Source organism: Sarcophilus harrisii, chromosome 3 (genome assembly GCF_902635505.1).
Source record: "Sarcophilus harrisii chromosome 3, mSarHar1.11, whole genome shotgun sequence".
Lineage (NCBI taxonomy): Eukaryota > Metazoa > Chordata > Mammalia > Dasyuromorphia > Dasyuridae > Sarcophilus > Sarcophilus harrisii.
This window is the reverse complement of record NC_045428.1, coordinates 597,952,825-597,976,559: the sequence shown is the minus strand read 5'-3', so window position 1 is coordinate 597,976,559 and position 23,735 is coordinate 597,952,825. Positions and strand designations below refer to the sequence as shown.

At 35.1% G+C, this 23,735-nt stretch overlaps 1 protein-coding gene across 1 annotated transcript; it reads right to left on the bottom strand.

The window, feature by feature from the left end:
* Window positions 1-809: 809 nt before the first annotated feature.
* Window positions 810-17,824, bottom strand: LOC100916364 (vomeronasal type-2 receptor 26-like). The gene is made up of 6 exons (XM_031961711.1): window positions 17,601-17,824; window positions 15,613-15,904; window positions 14,276-15,079; window positions 7,818-8,045; window positions 4,099-4,222; window positions 810-1,711 (listed from the first exon to the last, which is right to left on the bottom strand). Exons 1-6 carry the CDS (start codon window positions 17,822-17,824, stop codon window positions 810-812), a joined length of 2,574 nt encoding a protein of 857 aa, XP_031817571.1.
* Between the last annotated feature and the right edge of the window lie 5,911 nt (window positions 17,825-23,735).

The window sequence follows — 23,735 nt, the reverse complement described above, 5'->3', positions numbered from 1 at the left end:
TTCGCACAGGTTCACTTGGCTAGTTAGTGTTAGACACTCACTTTGAACCCAGAATTTGTAGGTCCAGGCACTCTCTCAGCTAGATGCATAAAATAGAATTATAGAAGTAAACTCCAACAGTTACCAAAATATTAGAATTAGACATTTTGTGTTAGCAAAGAACCAGAATAAAGGAGTTACCAATCAAATGGGGAATGCCTGAAGAAGGTATGGAAGTGTGGAAATACAGAAATGGTATAGGAGTGCAATATTTTTTGGGGGGAAATGACAAGCAATAGGATTTCAGAGAACAATTCATTACATTTAGAAGGCTTTGAGAATATCATGAAATTGTGGAGATCTATTGAGGTCTCTTTTATTAGGAGGGTTAGCTGCAGCAAGAAGTGTTACTCATAGATCCCTGTTTTATTTCCAATATGATTTCCCCTATTGTACACTTAAGTATAAGTTCTTGGTAAAGCCCTTCTCACAATCAGCATTTTTAGAAGCCTTAGTGACAGAAAAAAATATTCTGATATTTAGTGATCACCCTCTTTTAGAGACAATTATGTCTTCATTGAACACAATGATAAGCCTTGTCTACATTACAAATCTTCTCATGTAAAGAGATCATATGTAAGGTACAGGTAACATGACCTACACACAAGACATAGGATTCTAGTTGAATAAAATTCTTAGGACAGATCTATCCTTTCAACCACTTTTCATATATCTCATTATCAATTGACACACTGACTAGATCAGCAAATCCAACCAGGATTGTATTACATGTTATTAATCCTGCAGAACATTTCAGAATAATTCTGCACTCAACACTTATTATCCTTTAAAGATTTCTTGATGTTCCTGTGGGGCTGCAGAAGGATCACATAGCATTTGGGGATAAAGATGCAGGCCAGCAAGCCAGTACTGGAGCTTAAGATGGAGAAGATCTCCACGGCCGCCATCATCTTCCCCTTGGTGCTCTGGTACGTGGGGAGGAAGGAGACCCAGACACTGCAGAACACCAGCATGCTGAAGGTGATGTACTTGGCTTCATTGAACGTGTCCGGGAGATTTCTAACAAAAAAGGCCACAGCGAAGCTTGCCAGGGCCAAGACTCCCATGTAGCTCAGGACAAAATAGAAGGCAATAAGGGAACCCTCATTACAGCCCAAGATAATGTGCTCGTGGTCAGAGTGTGTGTCTGCCTCTGGGAATGGGGGAGAGAGCAGCAGCCAGACTCCACAGAGCATGCCTTGAATCAAGGTGCAAAAGAGAACAACAGAAATGGGTGCTCTGGATCCCATCCATTTCCTGCTCCTGCTGCCTGGTCTGGTGGCTCTGAAGGCCAGAATCACAATGATCGTTTTGGCCAAAATAGTGGAGACGGCCACCGTGAACATGACTCCAAAGGTTGTTTGTCGGAGAAGGCAATGGGCTGCTGTTGGGTGACCAATGAAGAGCAAAGAACAGAGGAAGCAGAAGAAAAGGGAGATGAGGAGGATGTAGCTGAGATCCCTGTTATTGGCTCTGACTATGGGGGTGTTTTTGTACCTCACAAAGACCCAGAGAACCAGAGCTGTGAGGAGAGACAAACAAACAGCTATAGAAGCCAAGGCCATCCCCAAGGGCTCTTCATAGTCTAGGAAGGTCACCATTTTTGGGAGGCATTGATTCCTCTGGTGATTGGGATATTGATCTTCAGGGCATTTCACACATTGATCTGCATCTGAAGAGAACAAACAAAGTCTCAATATTTCAGCCACGGCAAAACTTCCCTTTCAGTGGGCCAATAATATTTGTGGAAATAATACAAATGGCTCCATCTGGTTCCATGGGGATCAGAATCTGGTATCAGTGGATAGAACACAAGACTTGGAAGACCTGAGTTTGAATTCTGCTTCAGATTGGTTTGAGGCTTTGTGATGCTGAGTTAGTAAATTTTATGCTTTGATATCACAGTTTTAAAATGGGGATAATAATTGTACCTACTTCACATAAATGGAAAGAGTTTGGTGAATCTTACTTAAATAAATTTGAGTAATTGTGAGTTGTGACTGACTCTTTGTGACCACCTTTGAGGTTTTCTTGGCAAAGATAATGTTATTTGGTATTTGATATTTCTTCTTCCAGCCTAATTTTTTTCCTCATGAGGAAGCTGAGGTAAACAAGGTTATGTGACTTGCCAAATTTGAACTCAGGAAGATGCCTTCCCTACTGCAGGTCCAGTACTTCCTTCTCTACTTCATCTGCTTGGTAGCCACTACATACATGATAGCTCTTATATATAATATAAAAATATTTTAAATACATGTATTATTCTTAGTATCATGAAAAACAAAAAGAATTATAAATATGACAGCTCCATGTGACAAAGTAAGGTAATCAATTTATTGCTGAATTCATTTCCTGGACCCGGACAATAATCTTTTTTAAAGGTTCTCTGTTAGAGAACTTGTAGCACTCTCTCTTCTCTCTCTTGTTAAGAACGTGTATTTTAAGATCAGCACGAGACAGGAATTCAGGTTAGGGGAAAATCGTCAGTCTTTATTCTCAGTGAAGAAGGATCGGAGGTGGAAGAGAATCGGCGATAGGAATGTGTGCAGCTGAGTCAAGAAGCTAGCTCGACCAGCAGCCACACAACCAGCAGCTCGGAGTCTCGAACCCAGCCCAATCTCTCCCAGCTTGTCTTCTTCCCTCTCTCTCTGCCTCCACCCACCAAAATCGTCATTTTCCTATACAACACATCAGGACTTGCACGGAGAGTGGGCAGGGACCATTCTTTATCCAATCATGTATATTAATAGAGTATAGCCCAATTACTATCTAGCCTCATGTACTTGGGACCTCAGTGCATCAGCTCAAACCTCAGCTCATTACTCTCTCTCTCTCTCTCTCTCTCTCTCTCTCTCTCTCTCTCTTAGTTTCTTTTGTTGTTCTGAAGGCATTAGTTTTTCTAGAATTCTGCATGGAGAGATGCCCCCTTACACCAATTAAAGACCTTGGTTGTGTGTCTTTCCTGTTGATGCTTAGCATATTGATGACCTATTTATATACATCTATTTGTTGACGTAAAGTCTTTGGGGTTTTCCTTAGATGACCCTGGAGTTTTTTAGGCATCACTTATGAATGCTGTAAGGATAGGAATCAAGGAATCTGAACATTTTTAACCTGGAGAAGACAGCTGGTGTGATATAAAGAAATCTACTGTGCCTGGAGGAGGGACCGAATTTGCTTTGTTTAGTGCTAGAGGACAAACCCCAAAGCAAGAATACTCTATAGATCAAGTACGACTGCAAGATCTTCCTTCACAGAGATCTTGTTCTTGTTGGCATTGCTCTAGGTCTGGCTATTTTAATTTTATCCATTATTATCCTTCCCCCTTTGTCAGAAGTAATAACCCAAATTTCTGCCTACATATATTCAGGTTCTATAGCTTAAAGTATCTTAAAGTTTTACTTGCATCTTCCCCAAAATCATAGTTTTGTGTTGAGTAAGTTTAGGTCTGGGCTTAAAACAGATCATTGGTAGAAAGATAGGTAATTTTCTGAGTAACATAAGGGTTTGGGATAGGTAGACTGATGCCTTCTTGGCAACCATTGTGCACCATATGAGGTAAAAATCCAGGAGAAACAGTTCAGATGAATTGAAAAAATGCACTGAACTGCAACTCAGTGTCCTCGCTGGAGTCCCAGCCCTCATCAATAATTGTTACTTCATATTTCTCTTCTCTTAAATTAGTATGGATGTATTTGTATTTCATCACTGCTGTCTTGATGGAAAAGTCTCATTTGAAATTCCTTATTCCTATAAAGGTATGGCATCTGTGTAGATAGGTGCTCTTTTCAGCTATCTCTCCCTGAGCAAAGTACAGAGAAATTTGGCCAAAATTCTTACTTTGTGGATCCCTATATCTCTCTAATATTGATTACTTTGGACAGTCAATATTCTTGATTGTTCTGATCTTTTTTCTAGACTTTCCTTGGTCTCTGGATACCATATTCCATGGGTAATAAGTATCCTGTGCCTTCCCTCAAGTGGGAGACCTACTCAGCTCCAGTTGGTTACCCTAGGTTCATGTTTGCTGAAGGAGAACAAGTGTCCTCATAGACTTACCTGTCTGGTTGGAAATGTGCCTCTCTGGGCAGGGGTCACAGTTAAAACAGCAGAAAGGCCTTCCCTCCTGGGCTTTCTTCTGAAATCCAGGACCACAGACTTTACTGCATCTGGACTGAGGAGGCTGCACAAGGAAGTATCCAAAGGCTTTTGAGACAGTCATTCTGACAAAATTTGCATCAATTTCCTTGCAAAAGGAACCCACATAACTAAAAATCTGAGGAGCTGGATTTCTTCTCAATTATAGAATAGAGAATGATATTAGGGTCAAAGCAACCTGGGTGAGGTTTTCATAAAGAAGCAATGCAAAGAGAAGAAAACAATAGAATGAATAGGATAAAAGATTTCATTAATAAAATTAGAGCTACCAAGGGAGTTTCATGCCAATATGAACATGATAAAAGATAAAATGTTACATATTTAATAGAAACAGAACACACAATGGAACTATATAAGTAAGGTATATTATAAGGTATTAACATCATCAATAACCATGACGTTGTGGCTACTCTCAAGAGCCAGGTATTCTGGAGAATGAAATCCTAGCTGCCCTAGTAAGCACTGCTAATGATAAGGCTAGAGAAAGTAATATAATTCTAGCCAAGCTATTTAAAATTCTGAAAGATGTGGCTCTTAAAAAGCTGGACACTGTAGGACAGCCAATTTGAAAAACACAATAGTGGACATAAGAATGAAAACATCAGTTTACATGTCAGTTCTCAAGATGGGCAATTCCAAGACAATTCAAGTCCCTGAGCAACTGCATTCATGTCACATGTTGGCAAGGTTATATTGAAGATCTTTCAAGTAAGGTTTCAACAGCAAGTGCAGAATTACCAGAAGAGAAGACTGGTTTTCAAAAGAAATTGAGGAATTAGAGATCAAATTGCCAAGATTCATAGACTATGGATAATGGAAGAAGGTTCCAGAAAAATCAACCATAGCATGTCTGCTTCATTTATACTGACTGTGTTACTCATAACTTATGTGAGAAGTCCTCAATGAGATGGGAGTACGAAATCATCCTACTGCAGCCCAAGAAACATGAATGTGCACCAAGAAGTAAAAGATACAACTAATTACTTTCAGATTGGAAAAGATTATGATCAGGTTGTATACTTTCTCCTTATTTATTTAATTTATATGTAGAAAGTCATGAAAAGTGCCTTACTGGATGAAACAACAGCTGGAATCAAATTTTTCAGGAGAAATTTCAAAGATCTCAGATATGCAGACAATGACTTTCTGATGACAGAAAGGGAAGCAGAATTAAGAAGCTTCTTGATTATAGTGAGAAAATTGCTTTGAAGCTCAACAAAATCAATCAAACAACTAACTAAAAATCCAAGTTCTTTATCACTAGTTTCATCATTTCCTTTCAAATATGGGGACAAAAATGGAGGCAGTAACACATTTTATGTGCTTTAGTTCAATAATTGCCACAGATGGTAACCGCTATGATGACATTAAAAGAGGTTCCTTGCTTGGAAAGGAAAATCTAGACAGCATATAAAAAGCAGAGATATTACCTTTTTAGCATAAATCTGTGTACTTACAATTGTATTTTTCCCCAGGAACAATGGATGACTGTGAGAATGGAACTATAAAGAAAATAGCAGTATGGAAAAATCTTTTTTGAATGACGATATTAGAGAAGAGTTTTGAACGTCCTTGAGACAGCAAAAAGATCATATTGGTCAATATTTACAAAAATTAATTGAAGTTATTTACTTGGAAGTACAAATAATGAAGGTGAAGCCACATAGTAAGAGACTTATTAGAATAATTTCTGAAATCTATCATGAAAGATTAAGTCAAAAGGAGAAAGTGATTGCAGAAGATAAGATGGATAAATGGAAAAAAATTCTAGAATTGGTTCAACTTGAGAGGTAGGGGAGGATAGTAGGGCTTAGGTTCTACATCCCATAGGGTCACAAATGCTTTGATAAGACTGAGTGATTGGACAAAAACCACAGTCTTGGAGTTATAGTTTGTTCATTCCAAGATTTAAAAATCTTCTGGAAAGGAAAAATGCTAATGATCATATTACAATAACTACAGAGATTTTACCTAAGACTTTTTAGTACAATGTACTTGAGAAGTATTAAAAAAGGATGATGAACCCATTCCCTAAGTCACTAAAGAATTTATTTGAGTTTTAAAACTGGAGACTTTGTGAAATATACTCCAGTGGATTTCCTCAGAACAGCAAATAATGAAATTCTTTCCATATGTGTTGTATGGATGGAGAATGTAATGTTATGCTTCATTGGCTATTCCTCCCACTTAAAAGTGATCACCCTTCTTAAGTAAGAACATTATGAAATTCATTCAAAACTGAGTATAAAGAGTACTTATCTGTTTCCTTGATTCATTTAAATCTCTTGTTTTTAGGGATTTTTAGGGATTTAGGAATTAAAAGGCAGTAGATTTTTTTTAGGAATAAAGATTTTGAGTGTCCAGTAGTGGAGAAGCTGGAGCAAGCTTGGTATTTCAGCATGCATCTCATGAGAACAATCAAGGTTGTGCTGTAGCAGATAAGGGAGAAGTCAGGAGCATGATCAACTCTACACACATTTTGGAGGAAAAACTTTAGAGTGAAGGAAGTCCTGAGAAAAATCTCAGCTCCTTCTCCAAGTTCCTCTACCTCCTTATTAACAGAAAGTACAAATACTTTTTGGTCACACAAATGATTCCAAGAACCAAAATTTTGCTTCAATCCCAAAGAGATTAGTGATGTAAAGTAAAGTCAGGAGAGGGCCCTACTGAAACCTAAATTTGAAACTTTCCTAGCTATACATTCAGAGCAATTATATTTGAGTTCATAACATTTTGTATAAAGCCAAGAACAAGGAGCCATATGAGAAGGATATTGATGTTATCTTTTTATGTCCCCAAACATTGTCTTTAGCAAATTCTTTTTGAATGTTTACAAGAATAAATTCATAAAAGAGAAAGGAATTGCATTTTATAAGAAGAAAAGATTAATCTCTCTAATAGTGCTAGATTTTTCCTAATTTAAGCAAATTTTACATTCCCTTACTTGTTTATTCATATCGCCATAAAACTAAGTGTTTAATGCTAAGTTGATCAGGTATTTTGCCCTATTTCATAATATCAAAATTTTAGAATTCTCAGATTTCCTTTTTGACCATTTATTTTCTTTTAATTGTGTCATTGCCTATCCAAAGTAAGGAATCTATCTAACAAAAGGAGTTGGTATCTTTATAAATATGTGACATGATATAACATAGACATAAGAAAACATTTTTCCCAATAATGGGATCTAGAGCTAGAATTTTGTTCTAGAGTTCCAAAGATTTTAGAGGACAGCAAATGGCTAAGACTTTGGCAGCGAATGGCCAAGAATCATTAATCTAATATAATATAATCGACTAATCAATTAATCTAAAGGAAGTCCCAGAATGTTCATGATTCCTCTCCCTTGGATGACAAGGACCATATCACTTTCCTGCTGCTCTAAATATGCAGTTACTATTTCATGGACTCTTCACCCAAAGGGGCATGTATCTTGGGACCTTTTCCTGTACCATAGCTTAAATGAATTCATACCAAAAAACTTGATTTGCAAGCTATTTCTTTCAAGCAGATTTTATGAAATTTGCCCCAGGTTTGAAAATATGCTAGTGATTATTCCAATAGACTTTTTTTCTTATGTTTACAGATTTCATAAAACCAACATTTTAATCATTCTTTACTTTTTTATTCCATCTGGGCCACGTAATGGCCTTCTCTTGGATGGTGAAATCTTGGCCAAGTGGAGCTTGAGGAGTAAACTCTCCTACTTTTATCAAGACTTCAGTATCATTGGTAAAAGTCACATAGTTGAGAATATCATAGTTTGCCAGAGACTTCCTCTTCTTATCCAAGACCACCAGTTTCCCAGCATTAGTGTTAAACTGGATATTCTTCAGAAAGTAATGGAGCTGAAAGTGAAGAAAATAAGTTGAAAGATCACCACTAGATTCTTTTAGAGATGTTTTCTAATTTTTGTGCTGTTTACATTTGCTTCAATGTCTTGGAAAGAGGAGGGATTGTATACTCCTAAGATTTTTCAATTGTCACAGAATTGGGATGGATTGCTAATAAATTGGATAACAGAACAAGGAACTCAACTGTTCCCTCCAGGGTAGAAGATTGAGCCAAATCTCAAGCTGGAAGCAGGAATTTTTCAACCTGCTGAAAAAATCCAGAAAGGCCTCCTTTTCTCTGTTTGATGAGAGTGGGTTTGAGAAGGAAGGTACAAAAAGTGAGCATATAGTATTGTTTAGTAGGATGCTACACAGTTAATCCATATAATTAATTAGACTTTTTCCAGTACAATCCTACAAGTCCTTATAACCATTTATTAAGTTCCCACTCTATTCAAAGCATTGAGCTTGAATAATATAAAAAATATATAAAATGTAGATATAAAATGAAATAATATAGATATGATTGATATTGGATATAAAATGAAAATAATAACTCTTTGCCCTCAAGGATCATCATTGAATCAGAAAAATAAATGCAGTATGATTCCATGAAGAAAATACTACCAAATTTGAAGGGAAAGAATAAGTATTTATATAGCATTTTTTACATGCAATGGATTTTTTATATATAATTTTTACCAATATTATCTGATTTGAAAAGTGAATTGAGAAAGGATTTTAAAGTGAGAGCACAGAATCTGAGCCTACAGGCAAGCTAAAGATGCTATGAGTCAAAAGTGAGGTAGCAATGTGTCTCAGGCTTAAGTACCTGTGTAAAATTATGGAGTTGGCTGATATGATCTTAATTCAGAGTACATCTATTTGGGCAGTTTTGTTGAAACATAACATGTTAAAGAGACAGAGTGTAAAATTAGTTTGGAAATCTGGAATCACATAGTATAGGAGTTTTAATTCTGAGCTGAGGATATTTTCTCTTAGAAGACATAAGCATCCATTTATGGTTTCTAGCCATGAGTATATTATCATATTGGGTTAGGGAGGGACATGTTAAGATGCTTTTTAAATTGGTATTTTATTTTTTCCAAATAGAAGGAAAGAGTTTTCAACTTTTACTTTTGCAAAACCTTGTATTCCAAATTTTTCTCCCTCTGTCATTGACTCTCTTTTCCCCAAAACAGCAAGCAATACATTATAGGTTAAACACAAGCAATTCTTTCAGCATATTGACAAAATGTGTTGTTCTTTAGGAAAGTTGTTTTACTGATAATTGACTTCTTTCCTTAATTTTCTTGTATTTATTGGTATTTATATTTTTGTATTATTTATTTTTATATTTATTTTGTACATATACATAATTTGTACATATAGTTAAAATAGTGTGTATCGATATATGAGGCCTTTATTTTGTAAATATATTCACTATATATAATTATATATGTCTACATAATAATATGCATATATATACATTTATATTTGTTACCTCTTCTATTGTTAAGTTTTTGAGACTAAAGCCTTTTTTAATCTTTGTGTTCATCTATCTATTGTATACCATAATACTTTTCTTTGATAGACCATTCTAAATGTCTATTAGTATATTGATTGGCAGCTCAGTAAATGATGACTGTGAGATAGAAGAAATAAGAATCTATACGACAGTTATGATGCTTTTTAATCAAGAAGCACCTATTAAGTGCCTCCCAAGTAGCCTAGAAATCATGCTAGTACTGGAGACTAAACACAAAACAAGAGAAATATTTGTTTTGAAGGAGCTTATATTTTAGAAAAGTCAATATATAAATCTTTCTTTTGAGATTTAACTTTTTACCTTCAACTTTACATTGAAAGGATCAACCAGGTGGTGCAGTGGCTAGAGCACTGGCCTGAAATCTGGAAAACCTGAGTTTAAATCAGCCTCAGACAGCTGACACTTACTAACTGTGTGACCCTGGGCAAGTCACTTAACTCTGATTGCCTTGCAAAAGAAAAAGAAAAAAAGTTAGCTGTAAATCTGGATAGGACTTCAGAGGCTATTTCATTCAACTTTCCTAGAAAAATAAATTTACTTGTTCAATGGCACTTGAGGAATAAGTTTCAGAAGCAAGATTTGAATCCAGCTTTTGTGACTAGAACAAGAGTTCTCTCCTTTATACTAAGATGCCATGGAATCACTAAGGCTGACAGGGTAATAGAGACACCTGGTTCTGATTTCCTCAGGCCCTGGTGCAGAAATGGCACCTGTAGTGTTGATGCTTCTTCCCTTCCCTTACATCTTCTTCATCAAAGATTCTCAAGAATCAATTGATCTGGATTCTCAGTCATGCGTCCTGTCACAGAGATCCAACACTGATCCTAATTCTTTTTTTAAATAATAGCTTTTTATTTAAAAAATATATATGCAAAAATAGCTTTCAACATTCATCCTTGCAAAACTTTGTGGTACAAATTTTTCTCCCTCCCTTCCCCCTGTTCCTCTCCCCTAGACAGCAAGTTATCAAATATATGTTAACTGTGTGCAAGTCTATCCATATTTCCACTTACCATGCTGCACAAGAAAAGTCAGATCAAAAAGGGAAAAAATGAGAAAAAACAAAAGCAAGCAAACAACAACAAAAAAGAAGAAAATATTATGTTGTGATCCATATTCAGTCCCCACAGTTCTGTCTCTGAATGCAAATCAGCATACACAACAGTGTAGACAGTGTAACTCTGGTCAAACATAGTGATGTCTAAATACCTCAAATGCAGTGTTCTAAAGAGACATTTGGTGAACAGACCAATAGGAGGGAAAACAGAAGAATTAGGGGAAAAGTATAAAAAAGGGGAGGGGCTACAAAGGGGGGACTGTGTGAGGGAGATGGTCATCAAAAGTAAACTACTGGGCAGGAGGGAAGGGGGAGAGGAGAGAGAAAAGCATAACCTCGGGTAAATAAGATGGCATGAAATACAGAATTAGTTATTTTAACTGTGAATGTGAATGGGATGAACTCTTCCACAAAATGGAAGTGAATAGCAGACTGGATTAAAAGCCAGAATTGTACAATGTTTTGTTTACAAGAAACACATTTAAAGCATAGTGATATGTGGAGGTAAAGGGCTGGAGCAGAATCTATTATGCTTCAGGTAAAGAAAAAAAGCAGGATTAGCAAATCCTCAGATGAAGTAAAAGCAAAGATAGATCTAATTAAGAGAGAGATAAGGAAGGAAACTATATTTTAGTGAAGGGTATGATAGATAATGAAATTCCTACAGGAGAACATAAGAGAGATGCGAGAAAAAATAGACAGCAAAACTATACTAGTGGAGGATCTCAACTTTGCTCTCTCAGAACTAGATAAATTGGACCACAAAATAAATAAGAAAGAAGTTAAGGAGGTAAACATAATGTTAGTAAAGTTAGGTATGATGGATCTTTGGATATGATTAAATGAAGACAGAAAGAAGTTTACTTTTTTCTCAGTGGTTCATGGAACTTATATAGAAAAATTTGACTATGTATTAGGCCATAAAAACCTCAAAATCAAATGCAGAAAGGCAAAAACAGTAAATGCATTTTTTCAGATAATGATGTAATAAAAATCACTGCAATATAAGGCCAGGTGAAAATAGACCAAAAAGTAATTGGAAACTAAATAATCTCATTCTAAAGAATGGATGGGCGAAACAGGAAAACAGTTTTCATCCAAGAGAACCATAATAATAAAACAACATAACAAAATTTGTGGGATGCAGTCAAAGCATAATAAGGGGAAATTTTATATCTCCAGAGGACTACTTGCATAAAATAAAGAGAAAATCAATGAAAAGAACAAATTAAAAAACCCCAATCAAATACTAAACTTGAAATTCTAAAAATCAAAGGAAATATTAATAAAGCTGAAAGTAAAAAAACTATTGAATTAATAAATAAATAATAAATAAAACTAAAAGTTTTATGAAAAACCCAACAAAATAGATAAACCTTGGATAATTTGATTAGAAAAAGGAAAGAGGAAATTCAAATTGTTAATATCAAAAATGAAAAGGGAAAACTTTCCACCAATGAATAAGAAACTAGAACAATAATTAAAAGTTGCTTTGCCCAACTTTATACCAACAAATTTGATAACCTAAGTGAAATGGAGGAATATTTACAAAAAATATGGATTTCCCAGATTAACAGAAGAGGAAATAAATTACATAAATAGTCCTATTTTAGAAAAAGAAATAGAACAAGCTATTAATGAACTTGCTAAGAAAAAATCCCCACAACCAAATGGATTTATATGTGAATTCTACCAAACATAGAAAGAATAAATAACTCCAATACTATATAAACTTTTTAAAAATTGGGAATGAAGGACTCCTACCAGCTTCCTTTTATGACACAGACATGATACTGATACCTAAACCAGGTAGGATGAAAACAGAGAAAGAAAATTATAGACCAATCTCCCTAATGAATATTGATGCAAAAATCTTAACTAGAATATTAGCAAAATATTACAGAAAATCATCCCCAAATAATAGACCATGACCAAGTAGGATTTATACCAGGAATGCAAGCCTGATTCAATATTAGGAAAACTATTAGCATAATTGATTGTATCAATAACCAAATTAACAAAAAATATGACTATCTCAATAGATGCAGAAAAACATTTGATAAAATGAAACATCAATTCAAATTAAAAACACTAGAGAGTATAGGAATAAATGGATTATTCCTTAAAATAATCAATAGAATATATTTAAAACCATCATCAAGCATCATATGTAATGGGGACAAGCTAAAACCATTCCCAATAAGATCAGGGGTGAAACAAGGTTACCCTGATAACCATTACTATTCAATATTGGATTAGAAATGCTAGCTTTGGCAATAAGAAAAAGACATGAAAAGAATTAGAGTAGGGAATGAAGAAAACAAATTATCACTTTTTTGTAGATGATATTTTGGTATACTTAGAAAACCCTAGATAATTAACTAAAAAAACTATTAGAAATAAAATAAAAATATTATTAGAAAGTGTTTTAAAACACTTTCCACACAAATAAAATCAGATCTAAGCAATGGGAAAAATTTCATGTACTCTTGTATAGTATGGAGCAAATATAATAAAGATGACAATATGACCTAAACTAATATATTTATTTAATACTATACCAATCAGACTCATAAGAAATTATTTTATTGACCTAGAAAAAATAACAATAAAATTCATCTGAAAGAACAAAAGGTCAAGAATTCCAAGAGAATTAATGAAAAAAAGGAAATGAAAGTGACCTAACTGGATCAGGTCTAAAACTATGTTATAAAGCAGAGTACCAAAACCATTTGGTACTGGCTAAGAAACAGAGTATTTGTCAGTGAAATAGGTTAGGTTCAAAGGATAAAATAATAAATGACAATAGTAATCTAGTGCTTGGCAAACCCTAAGACCCCAACTTTTGGATTAAGAATTCACTGACAAAAACTGTTGGAAAAATTGGAAAATAGTGTGGCAGAAACTAGGCATTAACCCACACCTAATACCGTATACCAAGATAAGGTCAAAATGGGTTCATGACTAAACATAAAGAATGATATAATAAAGAAATTAGAAGAACTTAGTATAGTTTATCACTCAGATCTATGGAGGGGGAAGGAATTTATGACCAAAGAAGAACTAGAGATCGATCACAAAATAGATAATTTTGATTAAGTTAAAAAAATTTTATACAAACAAAACTAATGCAGACAAGAACAAAAGGGAAGCAATAAACTGGGAAAACATTTTTACATTCAAAGATTCTGATAAAGAAACATATAGAGAATTGACTGTAATTTATACAAAATCAAACCATTCTCCAATTTATAAATGTTCAAAGGATATGAACAGACAATTTTCAGAAGAAAAAATTGAAACTATTTGTATTCATATGAAAAGGTGTTCCAAATCACCATTGATCAGAGAAATACAAATTAAGACAACTCTGAGATACACTATATACCTGTCAGATTGGCTAAGATGACAGGAAAAGATAATGACAAATATTGGATGAGATATGGGAAAACTGGGACACTGATACATTGTTGGTGGAACTGTAAATGGATCCAAACCCATGCATGTGTTTTGTAAATTAAAAGTTTTATTTAAAAAAAAACAGTTAAAAAAACAAACAAGCAAACAAATAAATACATAAACATTGCAAGTCAAGAATCAGAGATTTGGGTATCACTGTTATGAAGGGAGGAACTTTACCTTATGAAGGGAAACAATTCTGTTGTTCCTATCTACATTGGATTCCATTTCCGATCTCACCAAGAACATCTCATGAAGGGCCCAGGCCACAGCATACACAGCAGTGTAGACAGTATAACTCTGGTCAGACATAGTGATGTCTAAATAGCTCAGCTGTATTGTGTCTAAAGAGGCATTTAGTGAACAGATACCTTCACCTTCCTTTCCATGTTTATATACACATCCAAAACCCGAGTTCCAAAAGTTCTTAAGGAAAATATCCTCTGGGTATCTGGCAGGGTTAACAGTTTTCAGAAAATGTTTGAACTCAGGAATCCTACTTGTCTGATCTGAAAATATCAGAGCCCCATGGAAATTATCAAAATAGATATAACCAGGTTTTTTGGCAACATCCCAATGACTGGTAGTGATCCACACTCTTCTTACAAGGACATAAGGATTTTTTGTAAACATCAGGCTCAGAAGTGAATTTGTATCTCCATAAATGACAAGCACATTTGCTGTAGAACGAAATATCCTGAATATAAAAGTTTGATACAATTTTGCATTTAATGAATAACTAGTGGAGATCTTTTCTATAAAGGCCACACAGACATCATTTCTGGCCATTTCTTCTTGAAGGTCCCTGAGGAATTTCTCATCTCTTGAATCATCTGAGACAACAAGACCCACCCAAGTCCATTTAAAATGAAGCATTAACCTGACCATGCCAAGGGGAAGAGAGGTGTCACTGGGGGCCATCTGATAAACAGAAGGAAACTGAAGTGGGTCACTTATGAGTGGATCAAAGCGACCATAGCTGATCTGAAAAGGAACCAAACAAGGGTATTTTTCATTTTAATGCATTTGTTGTAAAAAAAAAAAAAAAAGATTCTCCTCCCCCACCCCATGTGAACCTAGTCTCCTCATATTCCTCTATCTAGAATGGACTCATTGTTCATTTCTGTCTGTAAAGTATTTCTGATCATACAGACCTCCATGCAAGGGTCATCTCCTTCATCAAACCTAACCTCACTGAAGCAGGTGTAAGCTTGTTCTGTATTTTTACTTCCTTTATCCCTACCATTGATTCTAAGGACTTGAAAATATTAGATGCTTAATAAATATTTTCAAGATTTCATTTCATTATTTTTAAAAATCTAATATGATAAAGCTAATAAATCTGATGTCCTCAAACTCTGCATTATCTTTTTCATCTCTGAGAGTCAATAGAAAGGTAAATTAGACACCAGAATTTCCCAAAGATAGTTGACATTTGCATTTCAAGTGGCAGATCCTCAAAGACCTGCCTCTGCCCTCCAACAAGCATAAGCTAAATTAAGCCTCTGATTTCCTACCTGTGGGAGCTTATAGAGCTCCAGTAGAGTTCCCATGGAGAAAGTCATTTCACTAGTGGCTCCTCCAATCACCACTACAGACTTTCTCTGCCTTTCACAGCTGTAATTTGGAATGGTCTGTCCCTGGCCTGACAGCCACATGAGGGAACTCTCCAAGGCTCTCTCATCATTGTGATAAGCATTGTAGACATGAAATCCCAAAGAAATGTTGGGCAACAGATTCGGGTTCCTGTTGATTTCTTCTATAGCAAACATAAAAGCCAGGACTTGATAATAGTGTTTGAGCTGCCACCTGAAGTAGGAGGGAGATTATCAGGGACAAGGAATATTTTTGGTTCTTACAACCCTATAAAGGAATTGGAATTTTTCAAAGAAGAATATCACCAGTCATATGAAGATTCATTTTTAGGTCAACCTACCTTTTTATTATCTTCGTATTCATATTAAGATATTCTGAGTATTTCACTCTATTGCTAGCAATATCTCAGTTACCAGCTTTGTTGTATTTGGACCTGAGGGCATTAGGATATATATGAGAAATTTTCTCCCACTTTCATTCAGAATTATCAACACATTTAAACCACCAGAGCAGCTATCTCCCAGCTCCTAGTTCATTTCCAAACATCATAAGGAGTTCCTCTAAGAACTACCAAATTCTTTAGATAAGTAAGACAAATTTAAAATCAATTTTCAAAAAATGGAGTAACAAAAAAATGAAAAAAATAAGACAAGTAATGTTGGGAAAACCAGACATCAATTCTATAGAAATAGGTCATTCATGTGTTTTTATTAATTATTATTATTAATTGATCTTAATAATCTCCAAATAGATACATAATTAATATATAAAAACAACATTATAAAAATTGGGCACCTAAGGAAAAAATTACTTTTGAGCATTGAAAAGAATTTATGATCAAAGAAGGCATATAGAAGAGAAGTTGATTATTTGGTTATTTAAAATTTTAAATAAATCTTTTTTTGCCCCCCACAAATCCACTAAAACCAAGACTAGAAGCTAAAGAGTTAAGTGGAAAAGTATTTCTATTATGCTTTTTTTTAAAAAAGTTTTTATTTCCAAAATATAAAAGAAATTGTTTCTTGTTTTAAAAAACTAGTACCGTTGTTCATTTGATGAACTGTCAAAGAATTTGAATAGTATCAAAATAAGAAATTCAAGGTATCCTAAGATTTATAAAAATGTTCAAAATGGCAAATAAGTATGGTAATAAAAAGAAAACCAATTCTGGAACTCAACCTTGCAACCAATAGATTGACATAATTACCAGAAAAGAGAGAAATAGTAAGGCAATTGTCACATTGTTGTACTGTTAATTGATTATTGTACTGTTATTCATTATTTTAGCATTCTGGAAAGCAGTTTCCATCTGTGGCCCAAAAGTCATTGAGTTATAGATATCTTTTGTAGAAATAGTGCTTCAAAGAATTAAAAAAAGAAATGGAGAAAGGAGTATAATTAAAACAATGGCATTTCTTTGAGAAGTGTCAAAGATCTGGACATGAAAGAGCTGCCTTTTAATTATGGAATGGCTGATTAAATTGTGATATGTAGATCTAATTTGATGCCATTATTCTACTGAAAATGAAGCAATATGATTTCATGGAAACATCACACGATTTGTAGGAACTGATGTAGATGAAGAGAGAAAAATAAAAAGAGCAATTTATATTTTAACCGCAATAATGTAAAAAACAAACATCTCCAGAACACTTACAAACTCTCAGCAATGCAATAATCTACAATGATTGCAGAAGACTGATTATGAAGAAGGTTTCAATATTATTATAGAAAGCTGATGGACTGATGTATAAAATCACACATTCACTTGAGATTTGACCATTCTGGAAGTTTTTTCCTTGATTATACTTGTTACAAGGAATTTTCTTTTTTTTCCCAGTAAGAAGTGATACAGAGAAAAAATACTTGATAATTGAAAAAGTTATTTAAAAATAGATTAAATACTTACTTATAATCTTCATTATTATATTGAGGACGAAACCAAAACATTTTCCAATATTTAAATGTGGGCACTTTATGTATGAGTAAAGGAAAAAATCCTCCAACAACAAGATCCCCATCTCTGAAGTATGTGGGGCTGAAAGACCTTTCTAGGTGGCATGGAGTCCCTTGCTCCCTGCCCACAGACAATGGCAGCTGCAAAAGCAGAAAGAAGAAAAGCCTGAAGAACATCAGGGAGACTGTTCTCCAGCTCCTACTCAAGGTACACCTGCTTTTCAGCCAAGTTTGTGCTGTGCTGTGAAGGAAGCAGGGCAGCAGCATCTGTAGCAGCTTCAGGTGTCTTGGGAAGAGAAAAGTTTCCTGCAGAACAGTTTCTTTCTTGAGCAACTGTTCAGGCTTTGTTCTGACCCTCATAGTTTTGAGACAGCATGTAATATGGCTCTGGCTCATATCTAAAACAGAGACATTGCTGGCCATGCCAGAGTGTATTTATGGCGATTTGCCCTGGTTAAAGGATCATTAAAATGTCTTTGCTAATCTATTTGGATAGGATCCTGTGTTTTCATCTCTCAACATAGGAGAGGGACCTTAGTCCATGATGGACTCTTGGGACATTGCTGCTTGCAACTCTGCACCTGTGTCCCTGTGTCTGAGTGAAAAATATGTTTTTCTCAGTTCCCCTTCCAAACTCTGTTATCAGCACTGAGAATTGGTAACAAGTGGGTAAGAGACCCTGTAATACTTCCAAAAACAAGAGAATTTGATAACATGTCAGAAACTGTGTAGGAACCTGGGTAACCACTCCGGTGCATCAGAGTAGTGTCCATGACAGGTGACAAGGTCAGAAAGTGGTACTGACTAAGTGACCAAGCTTCTTTTCCCCATATCCTTAAATCAGGAAGCACTGCAGCCTGTAATTATTCTCTAAATAATGTTCTCTGACATATGTCCTGGACAAATTATTTTGTCACTAGTTCTTCCAACAGCACATAGAAAATTATTTTTGGCACTTATTGCCTCACACCTCTCTCCACTTGGTCACTGGAGGGGTGATTTCTAACAAGTTCTGCTGTAGAACTCATCTTTTACTCCAGTAGTCCATTAATGTTCAGTGCCTAATTTTGAAGCAAGCGTCTTGTCTCAATTCTACTCCAGGAAACACAAGCTCATAAATATCCATTTACATAAGAGCCATAAAATTATGTACTTTGAAGATCAGTGGTACAATGAAATGACTCACTTGAACTTGACAATTTAGTAAACTAAAATTTTATTAACAAGTTACTACTGTACTGGTAGATGGATTTTTTTCTATAGAGACTTTATACCAATGAAATTATAAGTCTAGCGACTAATCTTAAATTGTATAATCCTGGGAATCCAAAAATGAAAATCCCAATATTTCCTTTCCTAAAGGATTTTTCATTCTACTGTGAACAAAGCTGTAAGAAAATAATAGATGTTTTCCCATTTGGAGCTATGATGATGTCTGAAATTTCAAACCAATTGGGATAGAAAGGCCACACTAGTTATTTCATATATTTCCCTACTGCACTGAGTGAGAATTCTCTTCTACTAAAGTTGTGGATGTGCCCATAATATTTAGTCTTAGGAGTCATGTCACAACATAGTTTTGATGAGGAGCATTGTGCCCCTTGTAGTTGGAAGTACCTTTTTTACAAAGCTAGATAGGATAGCTAATATAATGATAAATAAGATGGGTAAGAGAATAATCTCTGCAAAGGAAAAAAAGAGAAGAAAGAAAGAAAAGAAAATTAGAAAGAAAATGAGAAGGAATAGAAGATCAATAGTAGAAAATTGGCAGAATAATGATGTTTGTGATGATTATACTAATGTAGAGAAGCATAAAGATGTAGAAGAAAGGGAAGAAGAGGGAGCTTAAAAACAAGAAACAGGAAGGCCAAAGTTAAAATGAAATGATTTATATTTCTACAGTACTTTTGTATAATGGGTTTATTCCATACCAGTCCACTTTCATTTAAAAGATAAAATAACTAAGCACAGAAGGGAGAAAGAACTTGTCCATGTTTCCATAATAGATTGGATGGTTGTTGTCATTTGTACTTGAAGAGGACCAAAATGACAACACTATGTTAGAGTCAAGTTACAGTTGCTGTTATTGTCTATGGAGTTCTCATTTTTCATTTATTAGCTTCTGAATTTGCCCATCATTTTCATCAAACCAGTCTTGATATTTGCGAGTGTTGACTCAGATGAGTAAATGCATTGCTGTTCACCAGATCTCTGAAAGCTGCCTACTCATTTTCTGCTCCATTGTTGCCAACTGTGTGTTAACTCAATTTATCTTCCAAGTTGACAACAAACTGTTCCCTCTCAGAGAAGGTCTCTAATCTGTTGACATTAATTATTTTTATTGAAGTTTTCTATTTTCAAAACATATGCAAGGATAACTTTTTCAACATTGACCCTTGAAAAACCTTATGTTCCAATTTTTCCCTCCCTTCTCGCCACCCCTCCCCTTGATGGCATGTAATCCAATGTATCTTAAACATGGTAAAGATATATGTTAAATTCAAAATAGACATACATATTTATAAAATTATCTTCTTGCACAAGAAAAATCTGATAAAAATGAGAAAGAAAATAAAATTCAAACAAACCACAAGCAAAAATGTGAAATGCTGTGTTGCAATTCACCCTCAGTTTTCACAGTGTTCTCTCTGGGTGTGGATGGTTCTCGTCACAAGATCAATGGAACAGGCCTGAATCATCTCATTGTTGAAGAGACCATGTCCATCAGAACTGATCACCATATAATCTTGTTGTTGCTATGTACAGTGATCTCCTGGTTCTGCTTATTTCACTTAGCATCAGTTCATGTAAGTCTCTCCAGGCCTCTCCAAAATCATTCTGCTGATTGTTTCTTATATAACAATACTATTCCATAACATTCCTATACCATAACTTATTTGGCCACTCTCCAACTGATGGCCATCTACTCAGTTTCCAGTTTTTAACCACTACAGAAAGGGCTGCCAAAAACTTTTTTGCACATGTGGCCCCTTTCCCTCCTTTAAGGTCTCTTTGGCATATAAGTCCAATAGAAGCACTGCTGGATCAAAGAGTATGCACAGTTTAATAACTTTTTAGGCATAGTTCCAAAATGCTTTCCAAAATGGTTAAATCTGTTTACAATTTCACCAACAATGCGCTAGTGTTCTAGTTTTCCCACATCCCCTCCAACATTTCTCATTATCTTTTCCTTTCATTTTAGTCAACCAGAGAGATAAGTAGTGATATCTCAAAGTTGTCTTAATCTGCATTGTTCTGGTCAATAGTGATTTAGAAAAGCTTTCATATGATTAGAAATGGTTTCAGTTTCTTCATCTGAAAATTGTCTATTCATATTCTTTGACCAGTATCAATTGGAGAATAGCTTGAATTCTTATAAATTTGAGTCAGTTGCCTATATATTTTAGAAATTAGGTCTTTATTAGAACCTTTGATGCCTGAATTAGTTTTGTTTGAAAAAAAAATTTTTTAACAATAAAATCAAATTTATTCAATTTGTGTTCAATAATGAACTCTAATTCTTCTTTGGTCACAAATCCCTTCCTTCTCCACAGATCTGAGATGCCTTGCCATATAGACTCCCAAATATTTTATATTATTGTCAGTTATTTTAAAAGGAATTTTTTGTATCTTTTGCTTCTGGACTTTGTTGGTAATATCTAAACATGCTGATGATTTATGTGGATATATTTTGCATCCTGCAATTCTGCTAAAGTTATGAATTGTTTCCAGTAGTTTTTTAGCTGATTCTCTAGGGTTCTCTAAGTATACATCATATCATCTGCAAAGAGTGATAATTTGTTTTCCTCATTTCTTCCCTTAGTGATACCATTTCTAATACAATATTGAATAGTAATGTGGATAGTAAGCAATCTTATTTCACCCCTGTCTTATTTAGAATGGTCTTAGTTTGTACACAATACATATGATGCTTGCTGATGGTTTTAAATAGATGCTACTGATCATTTTAAGGAAAAGTCCATTTCTTCCTATACACTAGTTTTTTTAAAAATAGGAATGGGTGCTGGATTTTATCAAATGCTTTTTCTGCATCTATTGAGATAATCATATGATTATTTTTAGTTTGGTTATTGATATAGCAAATTATGCTAACAGTTTTCCTACTCATAGCCTTTTCAAGTTGAAATAGTTAATATCAGTATGGTAGCTGACTTTAATTCCATATCATTGACAACATGGCTGAAAACATCATACTAAAAAGCAGGGAAGCAAGCACACAGTCTTGTTTTATTTCATTGATGACTGGAAAAGGTTGAGACCATTGTGTATTGTCTAGAAACCAGACATGCATGCCATCATGAAATTGACCTCCTATACTTCTCTGGGCAATCAAATTTTGACATAATTTTCCATAATCCCTCATGACTGACAATATGAAAGGCCTTGGAAAATCTTCAAATGTTGTATATAGATTTCTGTTCTGCTCCTGAAATTTATTTTGGAGTTAATTATCAGGTATAGAGGGCTGGAAAGATTGCAGAGGGCTAGAACTCTGAAAAGGTGTACTTGAATCTAAGATAGCAGAGTACATAAGGCTAAGTACCTACCCAATGTGACACAATGGCTCTACTTAGATGAAATAGTAATGTGATGCTTCTCCTCAGGATTGGCACCTGCTGAATGTGTTGTGGTCAGATAATTGTAGGGAAGGATTAGAGGGCTAAGGGAGAGATTCAGAACCTCTCTGCCACAGCATGCTCAGCAGGAAAGACTCCAGGTTCCAGACTCCAGAGTCCAGGATCCATTTTTGACAAGCCACGTTACAGCTTGCCTGGCTCCTTCACTTCTCCTCCTAAAGACCAAGGACTTTGACTGATCCTGATTCTGAATGATCCTGAGGCCCTCCAGAGAGCTAGCCCAGATATTACAATTAGGCAGTAAACACCGTATTGACTGTTCCTCGGTCCCTTCTGAAGCCATATTGGCTCTAAAGTAGATGACATTTTTCAAGGTGTAGGATCAACCTATTTAGGAGGACTCTGGCAAAAATCTTGTCAGCAATGACTAAGAGAGAGACCTCCCTGTGATTGTCACAGGACAATCTATTCCCTTTAACTCTATAAAAATAGACAATGGCAATCAATCAGCATCCCTGAACTCCTGGGGCATCAATTCCTCTTGTCATATAATCTGAAAATTTTCAGTCAGCCTTTATATGAGCAATGCCTTGCCCTCCCCCCCAACCTTGTAAATCTCATCTGGAACCGAGTCACTACCAGGTGCTTTACCACATGAAAGTAGCCTAATAGCATTCAAAACCTCTTTTTCAGTAGGAACTTCAGCTAAGGAGTGAATGATTTCAACTTGAGGTAAATGGTCAACAGCTTCAACATTGATGGTGTCTGCTGAGAACATTATGGAACGTTCAGCCCATCTCTCTAGATCATGTCCTTATCACTCAATCAGTGTGACACAATAAGTACTGAGTAATTGGAAAACACATAAATCTCTGGCCCATAAATAGCCTTCAGTGCACTGGATTCTTACTACCAGCATAAAACTGAATTTCATCTGCCTTTTTACTGAGCCAAGAATTCTGACTCTCTCTCGCTAAGTTTCAATTGTATTTTACTTTTGATGAAATTGAATACTACCCTTGTTAGAGATAGATAAATCATCCTGCTGGTACATCCTATGGAATTCTCCTTTTCCTAGCAGCTTCTGAATTTCCTTATCATTTTCATCAGACCACTCTTGATGTTTGCATGTTTTGAATCAGATGAGCTGAGCAAATGCAATGCTGTTCAAATCTCTGAAAGCTGCCAATTCTTTCTGCTTCACTGTTGCCATATATGTGTTAGGTCAATTTACCCTTGAAGTTGGCAACAAACTGTTCCCTCTCAGAGAAGCACTATAATCTGTTAATATTAATTCTTTTAGGAGTCTTTTTGCCTTGGGTAGTCACTTTTATTGAATGTGAATATTCAGTTTAGAGAAGATAAGTCTATGATCGATCCAGCACACTGTAATACATATTGCCTTGGTCACTCTCACATTCTGTCTGATTCTTCTTATGATTACATCATCTATTAAATTATCCACAAAGTTGTATTGCATTTAGATAATC

Excerpts from the sequence above, each read along its gene's own strand:
- LOC100916364 (XM_031961711.1), bottom strand. The coding sequence starts at position 17,824 with ATGTTCTTCAGGCTTTTCTTCTTTCTGCTTTTGCAGCTGCCATTGTCT. Across the intron at positions 15,905-17,600 it reads TATAATAATGAAGATTATAA|GTGGCAGCTCAAACACTATT; the intron begins GTAAGTATTTAA and ends CTCCTACTTCAG. Across the intron at positions 1,712-4,098 it reads GCACATTTCCAACCAGACAG|ATGCAGATCAATGTGTGAAA; the intron begins GTAAGTCTATGA and ends TGTTCTCTTCAG.